The 9,394-nt window shown below is 36.1% G+C and overlaps 1 protein-coding gene across 1 annotated transcript in view; it reads right to left on the minus strand.

The window, feature by feature from the left end:
• The window catches only part of RBM41 (RNA binding motif protein 41), a 49,381-nt gene that overhangs the window by 36,223 nt on the left and 3,764 nt on the right, over positions 1–9,394 (minus strand). Inside the window, exons 3-4 of the mRNA XM_003799723.3 lie at positions 9,071–9,263; positions 8,573–8,777 (exon numbers count right to left, since the gene is read on the minus strand). Of these exons, the coding sequence (XP_003799771.1) occupies positions 8,573–8,777; positions 9,071–9,263 (398 nt within the window). The remainder of the gene's footprint in view (positions 1–8,572; positions 8,778–9,070; positions 9,264–9,394) is intronic.

Here is a 9,394-nt window from a genome sequence, read left to right on the forward strand (position 1 = left end):
TTTTAGTAGAGATAGAGTCTCACTCTTGTTCAGGCTAGTCTCAAACACCTGAGGGCAATGAAGTGAGACCCTGTCTCACAAAAAAAAAAAAAAAAGAAAGAAAGAAAAGAAAAAGAAATTGAGAAGGTAATTAGTTGGATTGATTTGATTTTGAGGGTTTTGCTGGGTGGATTTGATGCATAGACTATAGACAAGGAAGTAAGAAGATGATTCATTATCAAGAATGTGGTTAAATAATGGATGATGAGATTTCAAAGGAAGAAGAAATGAGACAGATTTGGAAAAAATAAACAGGTCAAGGAACTAGAGATATCAACAAGCTGAAGAGATGATTGTTGTAAGAGAGTTATGAGAGCCAGAAGGATAAGAGGAAGGTTTTGGTCAGAGGGTCTTATACTATAGTTTATGATTTCAGAGGAAGTATATTTCTGGGGATAATATATGTTGTTTTTAGGAATGAGGGAGAGGGCAGAGTGGATCGGGGAGAGGATTGGTATGCTCCCACTTAATGGGCAGGACATAAAGGTATACAGCACACCTTTTGGGTATGGGATGCAACTACAAAACGAATGCAAATACTGTGGCCCATTTGATTGCCCCCTCACATTACCCTAAAATTAAAAAAAAAAAGAAATATGTAGGGGTATAACTTACTACAAAAATATTAGATTATGATCATGATTGATAAACTCTGTAAATTTACTACAAATCACTGAAGTATACACTTAAAATGAGTTTTATGATATGTAAATGTAACATGATAAAGCAGTGAAAATAATGATCCAACTACATATTGTAAGAAACTCATTTTTTTTGGTCAGGGTTGGGTTTGAATCTGCCACCTCTGGTATAGGGCCGGCACTCTACTCCTTTGAGCCACAGGTGCCACCCAGAAACTCATTTTTTAAAAAAAGAAACTTCAAATATAATAATGTAGATAGGCTAGAAGAAATATATGAAAAGTATGAAATGTTGGAATAAGAACCTCTGAAAATCTGCTCTTTTGTAAAAGTAAAAAAGAATACTCACAAAAAAATTGTCAAAAAATCAAGTTTTTGATCGGTCTGGAAATTAAAGGCGTATAAGAAAATAAGAAGGCATTATTAAAGGAAAACAGCTAAATCTCAGGAAGAATAATGAGGTTTATAGGATTTCAACTTTCTATAATCCCATCACCACCCCCCTTCAGCTTGATAGTAGCCTTGAAAAGCAACAACCTCATCAACTACAATAGATGTATAAATAACAGCCTAGCTGACACTGTAGTGGGTAGAACTGTCTGGAGTTCCCCAATCCCATCCTCAGTGAATTTTCACTACATGACCTGTTTGGAACCCCATGGAAAAGTTATATTCTGAGGGCTTATCTTTGACCTGCTCCTATTTTACTCTGTGGGAATAGTCTGTCCCTAGGGCATTTGTCAAAACCAGTCAGTGGGGACTGTTAAATATTGCAGCTGCTTGAAATGGCATTAATAGCTGGGACTAACAAGAGGGGAACAAAAAATGGTAACAGGAAAAATAGAGAATGAAATGTCTATAGGAAGTTTAAAAGTTCAGACATATTCCTGAGAATGTAGAAGGTAAAGAATGTGTGCAGAGCTATGGTATGCCAAGGAAAGTTAGGGCCTGAGAAGACCTAATGTGTCACTTCTGGCTGACCCTGAGGTTCTGTGCAAGTAGGAAGTGAAACCTAAGGCAGAGCTGTAATTTGTCTGCTTGACCATTGAAAGACTCCCCCAAAACACACACACACACACCCTTGGCAAAGGTTAATGGACTTTTTAGTTTAAGACGTTTAAAGAAAACTCTCTCCAATCATTAGAGGACCACTACATCAAGTAAAAATATGGAAAATAGAATTTACAGAATTAGTTCAAGAAAGCGGGTAAACAAGTAGCCAACAACAAATCCTGGGAGGAGGAAGTGGACTGATTTCCTGAATGGTCACATTATATTATTTCAAATACCTAATTTTCAATAAAAAATACAAAGAATTAGAGAGGCATGGCTCATGCACAAGAAATAAAAGTCAGTGAAGTGCACTGAGGGAGTATGTTTGGCTGACTAGAACTTTAGGGAAATTGGAAAATTGTAGCTAAATGTACCTTTTTTTACAAAATATTCATTATAAAATTTTATAGAATATTCACAAAATACTTTTCTATGTGTTGATATAAAAATATGAAAATATAAAATATAAGGGCCCAGCACAGTGGCTCACACTATAATCTTACCACTCAGTGAGGCTGAGGTGGATGGATTGCTTGAGCTCAGGAATTTGAGACCAGCCTGAGCAAGAGCGAGACCCCGTCTCTACAAAATAGCTGGGAGGCTAAGGCAAGAGGATCACTTGAGCCCAAGAGTTTGAGGCTGCTGTGAGCTATGATGCCACAATACTCACTTGGGCAAGAAAGTGAGACTCTGTCTTAAAAAATATATGAAATATAATATATGATTTTGCTAACTTTCCTATGTATGGCATTCTTTGGGTCACCCTGTACTATAACTGAAATAAAAAATTCATTAGAGGGGTTCTCAACAGAAGATATGGGTTGGCAGAAGAAAGAATTGGCAAACTCCAGGATAGGTCAACTACCTAGTGTGAGGAGATGACCCTATCTCAAAAGCAGAAATAAAAAAGAATAAATAAAAATTAAAAGATTCTTAGAGACATGTAGGAGATCATTAAGCCAATGGGATATCAACAAAAGAATCTCAAAAGAAGAAAAGGACAGAAAGAGTATCTGAATAAGTAATGGTTGATAACTTTCCAAAATTGGCAAAAAAAAAATCACCGCATTAATGTACACATCAAAGAACATCAACAAACTCAAAGTAAGATAAACTCAAAGAGATACACACTTGGATATATAGCCAATTGTCAAAGCTGAAAGATAAAAAATTAATCTTGAAAACAGCAAGAGAGAAGAGACTCATCATAGATAAGGGGTTCTCAATAAGACTAATAGTTGACTTCTCATTAGAAACCATGGAGGCCAGGAGGAAATAAGATAACATATTCAATATACTTAAAGAAAAAGATTGACAATGAAAAATTCTATGTCTAGCAAAACTATACTTCAAAACTGAAAAAATTAAGACATTCCTAAATAAACGTCAACTGAGAGAATTCATCACTTGAAGATTTGCCCTGCAAGAAAATCTAAAGGGAGTCTTTCAGGCTGAAATGAACGGATACTATACAGTAACTCAATTCCACACAAAGAAAGAAAGAGCGCTAGTAAAAACAATGATAGATTAACATAAAAGATAGTACGTATGTTTTTGTTGTGTTCTTCTCCTAGGTGACTTAAAAGGTGACTGCATAAAACAATAATTATAGAACTGTGTTTTCAGGCATAAAAATCTATGAAGAGGTAATTGGTATGACAACAATAGTACAAAGGAAGTGGAAGAACAGAACTAAATAAAGTTTGTGAATATAATTGAAATTAAGTTGGTATTAACAAAAACCTAATTTACTTGGCTAAGATGTTAATTGTGTTCCCCAGGACAATTAAATGGCACACTGGAAAAATCTATTTAACATAAAAGAAGGAATAAATGGAGGAACAGAAGAACAAAAAAGATAAAAGACATACAGAAAACAAAAAGCAAAATGACAGATATAAATCCTTATCAATAGACTCCAGTTAAATATATTTCCTGATTTCAAAACTTACAGCAAGGCTACAGTAATTAAAATACTGTTGTAGTGGCATAAGGGCAAATGTAGATGGTCAAATGATTTTTAAGTAGGGTGCCAAGATCATTCAGTATGTAAAGAACAGTCTTTTCAACAAGTGGTACTGGATATCAACATGTAAAAACATGAAGTTGGATCTTTATATCATATATACAAATTAAGTCAAAGTGGATCAAAGGCCTAAATGTAATAGCTAAAACTATAAAACTCTTAGAAGATCACATACAGAAAAAGCTTTATTGCATTAGATTTGGTAATTATTTCTTGGCTATAACACCAAAAGCAAAGACCACAAAAATAAAAGTAGACAAACTGGAATTCATCAAAATTCAAACTTCGTGCATCAAAGGACACTATGCACAAAGTGAAAAGACAACCCCTGGAATGGAAGAAAATATTTGGACATAATATATCTCATAAGGAGATCATACCAATACATAGAACTTTTACAACTCAACAACAAATAAATAGCTCATTTAACAAAATGGGCAAGTGAACAGACATTTTATCAAAAAAAGATATACAAATGGCCAAATAGCATATGAAATGCTTAACAGCACTAATTACTAGGGAAATTCAAATCAAACACAATAAGATAATACTTCACATCCATTAAAGATGGCTATTATTGAGAAAACAGAAAATAATGTTACCAAGAGTGCGGAGAAATTGGAGCCTTTGTACACTGCCGATAGTAACATAAAATGGTATAGTCTCTATGGAAAATGATAAGAACGTTACTCAAAACATTAAATATAGAATTACCATATGAATCAGCAATTCCACTTCTGTGTACATACCCAAAAGAATTCAAAGCAGGTACTCAAATAGATGTTTGTGTACTCATGTTCATAGTAGCATTATTCACAGTAATCTAAGCAATCTAAGTGTCCACCAATGTATAAACAAAGTGTGGTATACACATACAATGAAATATTCATCCGTAAAAGGAAGGAAATTCTGACACATGCTGCAACCTAGATGAAACTGGAAGACATTATGCTAACTAAAATAAGCCAATCACAAAAGGACAAGTATTGTATGATGCCACTTACTAGACTCCGACTGTGAATGGCCTATAGTAGTTGAATTCATAAGACAGAATGTAGAATGGTGGTTGTCAAGGGACAGGGGAGGGGGAAATGGGGAGTTAGTGTTTGATGGGTACAGAATTTCAGTTTGGGAAGATGAAAAATTTCTGGAGGTGTATGGTGACAATAGTTGCAGAACAATGTGAATGTACTTAATGACACAGAACTATACACTTAAAATGGTTAAAATGGTAAATTGTATATTATATATATATATTACCATAATAAAAAGGTTTGCTCTACAAAAGACACTGTGAAGAGAATGAAAGGATAAGCTATAGACTGGGGAAGAACATTTATAAATCACATATCTAACAGAAGATTGTGTTTAGAATACATATATAATTCTCAAAAGTCATCAGGAAGATAATAATCAACCCAATTATAAAACAGCAACATATTTGAACAGACACTTTAGCAAACAGGATATAAGGATGGCAAATAAGCACATGAAAAGATGTTCAACATTATTAGCCAGTAAGGAGATGAAAATTAAAACTACAATGAGGTACCACTTCACACCTATTAAAATAACCAAAAATAAATACCGACAATACCAAGTGCTGACAAAGATGTAGAGCAAATAGAACTCTCATACATTGCTGGTGGGAATGCAAAATGGTACAGCCACTCTGGAAATGGTTTGGCAGTTTCATATAAAGTTAAATGTACACTTACCATATGACCAGTAATCTCACTTCTAGATATTTACCTTAGAGAAATAAAAACTTATGTTCACATAAAAATATGTACAAGAATGTTCACATCAATATTATCCATAACCACCATAACCTGGAAACAACCCAAATGCATTTTAATGGGTGAAAGGATAAACAAACTTTGGGATGCCCATACAATGAAAAGCTGTTCAGCAAAATAAATGAACTAGTGATACACACAACTTGGATGACTCTCAAAGGCATTAGGCTGAGTGAAAAAGAAGCCAGTCTCACAAGGTTACATATTGTATGATTCCATTAATAAGACATTCTCTAAAAGATAGAAACTATTGTGATAGAGAACAGATCAGTGATTGCCAGAGAATATGGGTGGAGGTTGAGAGCAAATATAAGGGGACAGTATGAGTGAGTTTCACGGTAATGGAGCTGTTCTCTATCTTGATTGTGGTGGTGGTTACATGAATCTATATGATTTACAATCCACAAAATTGTACACCAAAAAACGCATGCAATTTTATTGTAAATTCATTTCAAAAACTAAATATGAGCTATTATCACTGTCATCATCATAAATAATTATACTTTGCTGTTTAATAAAAATATTCAGAATTATTTGTGAAATAGTATCTAAAGATCATTAAAGTCAATTTATGTGTGGTACAATAACTCAAAGGTATAGAAAAAAACAACACTAAATGTAAAAGCTTTACAACTTCTACTAACTCTTCTCTTTAATATTCTGTATTATGATAATATGCTCCCTCTGGATCATTTCCTATAAACATTCTCATATACTGGAATTCAATAAGAGCTCAACTTAGAAGTCTGGGACCCTAGGTTACATTCCTAAATCTAACACTGTAAGAAAACTCTCGACTTGCCTTTTGTGCCTAATTTTATCTTCCTCTTCATTGAGGTCATGTACTTGTCTGCATTTGTCTTTTTGTGGTATGCTGTGAAGGTTTAAAGCAAGGAGTTTCAAAGATAGGAAACAGAACAGATTCATACACCATCCACCCCACCACCCCAGATACCAGGTACTGCTCTAAGTGATTTACATGTATTACCTCACTTAATCTTCCTAACGAGCCCATAATATAGGTACTGTTAATATTTTCATTTTACAGATGAAGAAACTGCCCAGCATCTCATTGCTAGTGAGGGAACCAGGATTTTCCCAGCAGTCTGCTTACAGAGGTCACGTTCTTAAGCAACATGCTGTAATATCTCTGTAAAAAAGACTTCATTTGTTCATTCCTTCCTTCCTTTACCCCTGCTCTGCCATGTGTATGGTCTTTCTGTCTCTAACAAATCATTTGAACATTATCATGCTATCGTCTATACATAGATGATTCCCAATTCGACCTAGTTCTGACTTCTCTCCTGAGCTTTACTACTGCATTTTTAACTGTCTCCTCAATATGTGCATTTAATGATCCTGGCATTCTGGACGACATATTCAAAATGAAATTTAGCATCCTTCCTCAAAATTTCCCCATAAAAGCTTAATTTTGTCAATCGTTAAGTTACACGGCCTTGAAACATCTAGATTATCTTTGACACATTCCTCTCCAATGATCGTCCTCCTGCATTCCTACTCAACAAATTGATCAATTCTTCCTTTGTAATATCTCTTATAAGTAAAGTTACCTTTCTTTCCAATTCCACTGCCATCATTCTAGTCCAGATCTTCATGCCTAATGACCGTAATACCTCCTTTCCATTCTCTCTGCTTCCAGTTCTTCCTCTCTCCAATCCTATTTATTGGCCACCAGATTAATCATTTTCAAATATGGCTTTTATCATGCTACTCCCAGCTCAAAAACCTTTAATTACATTCAAATTAACTGACTCACCAAATAACTAATGTTGTATAGGTCTATACTACCCACCAAATAAAGTTAATAATCTTAGCTACCTTTCTAACCTTGTTTCTCACAACTCCCCCAAACACTCCATAGTGCTCACAATTGAAAGACCATTCCCTTTTCTTTCTAAAGAACAGGTAGTATTAAAAGAATCTTTAAATCTTTTTTTTTTTTTTTTTTTTGTTGTTGTTGTTGTTGAGACGGAGCCTCAAGCTGTCCCCCTGGGTAGAGTGCCATGGCATCACGCTCACAGCAACCTCCAACTCCTGGGCTCAAGCGAGTCTCCTGCCTCAGCCTCCCAAGTAGCTGGGACTACAGGCGCCCACCATAACGCCTGGCCATTTTTTGGTTGCAGCCATCATTGTTGTTTGGCGGGCCCAGGCTGGGGATTCGAACCCGCTACCTTAGGTGTATGTGGCTGGCGCCTTAGCCACTTGAGCCATAGGCGCCGAGCCAGAATCTTTAAATCTTACCTCCTCTGGGAGGTCTTCTTCACCCACACCAATACACAGTGGCCTTTCCCTCCTCTGAACTCCAACAGCACTTAGCAACTGTATCTAGCATTGCTACTGAATGTTACACGTTTTCCTCTGCAACCAGACTGTACTTGGCACAAGGTCAGGAACCATTTCATAAACTTCTGTACACCTTCCACAGTGCCTAATAAAACTTATCTGTTAAACTATTTCTTTCCGGTTAAGACACATAGTATTTATTTACCTATACATTTTGTGTTAATTCACAGTTCAGCCTAAAGATCGTTCACAATGTATACCTTTTTCCGTGTCATCTCCTGTCATTCCCTGCCATGCCCTGTATTCCTGCCACATTAAACCTCTCGTTATTCCTTAGACACACCAGGTTTTTTCACAATCCTGTTCCTATTCACTCAATATCTTTAATTCCCTTTCCCTTTATTTATTTGACAAATATGTGCTAATCCAACAAGACTTAATAGTAATGTCAACTTCTGACTTTCCCAACGAGACTCGGATGCTCTATGTTCTGTACTCCCTCAGCATTTTATTCAAATCTCTAACAGCAATTTTCATGTTGACATGCAACTGTGTACATATTTGTCTCTCTCAGGGGACTGTACATTCTTCAAGAGTAGTGACAGTTTGTCTTTCTCCTGCTCCCTTCACTAACTCTTCACATTTAATTCTCTGCTGTTAAATCTTTCTCTCAGTAAAACAATGCATCAAAGTCAGTGGGGATCACATACCTTGGTAATAAAGAGCTTTAAGGAAAGAGTGACGATCAGCTCCCTGAAATAAAGACTTTTCTATTTCCATTTCTCGTCGAGTGAGCTGTTTGCTCTTTGCAAATCTCTGGGGCAGGCAAAGGATGCGCTGACGCTCTGAGATCCTTTCTTTAATATCTTGAAGACGGTTCTGTATTGCTTCAGGAGTTGCCCTCAGTCCTGTTTTCTAAAATCAGAGAAATGAGATGGCCCATGTCATACATGATACACCCTGAAAGTGGTTATCTGATGCCTCAAGTAAGAAAGATAATGATTAGGGCCTAGAAATGAACGCTTTATAGAAAACGTTAGCTAAGAGTCAAGGAACAGTTTTTCTGTTACCAATGTCCTTATGCTAAAAATCAAAGAAGATTCATATACAAAACTTAGTTTTGTGAGAACCCAAGGTGAAAAGGTCCTCAATGCCAAAATGAAAAGATCCTGCTGTGTTCTCAAGGAAGAAAATGTTGCTCCACTCACCTTTTCACCCGAAATATGGCTCTTCCAGATCAAGATTTCTGTTTCATTAAGCCCTAGTTCCCTGAGAGAAGCAGTTTCCTGGTCCTTTTCATGCAGTGTCTGGAATTGGGACAAAGTCATGGTCCCAGCTGCTTCCTTCCCAAAGGGTTTGTACACAGTACCGGGAGCAAAGCTCTCTTTCTTAGACATACATCTGCAAAACATGCAGGAGGAGAGTAAAAAAAACATCTTGGGGTTACCACAATTCACAGCAATGGGGCAGGGGGCTCACATTACCAGAGGTACAAAGAAAGTCATCAGTAATTTCTTTTTTTTTTTTTTTTT

The sequence above is a fragment of the Otolemur garnettii genome, unplaced genomic scaffold, assembly GCF_000181295.1.
Source record: "Otolemur garnettii isolate 467f Iridium unplaced genomic scaffold, OtoGar3 scaffold00155, whole genome shotgun sequence".
Lineage (NCBI taxonomy): Eukaryota > Metazoa > Chordata > Mammalia > Primates > Galagidae > Otolemur > Otolemur garnettii.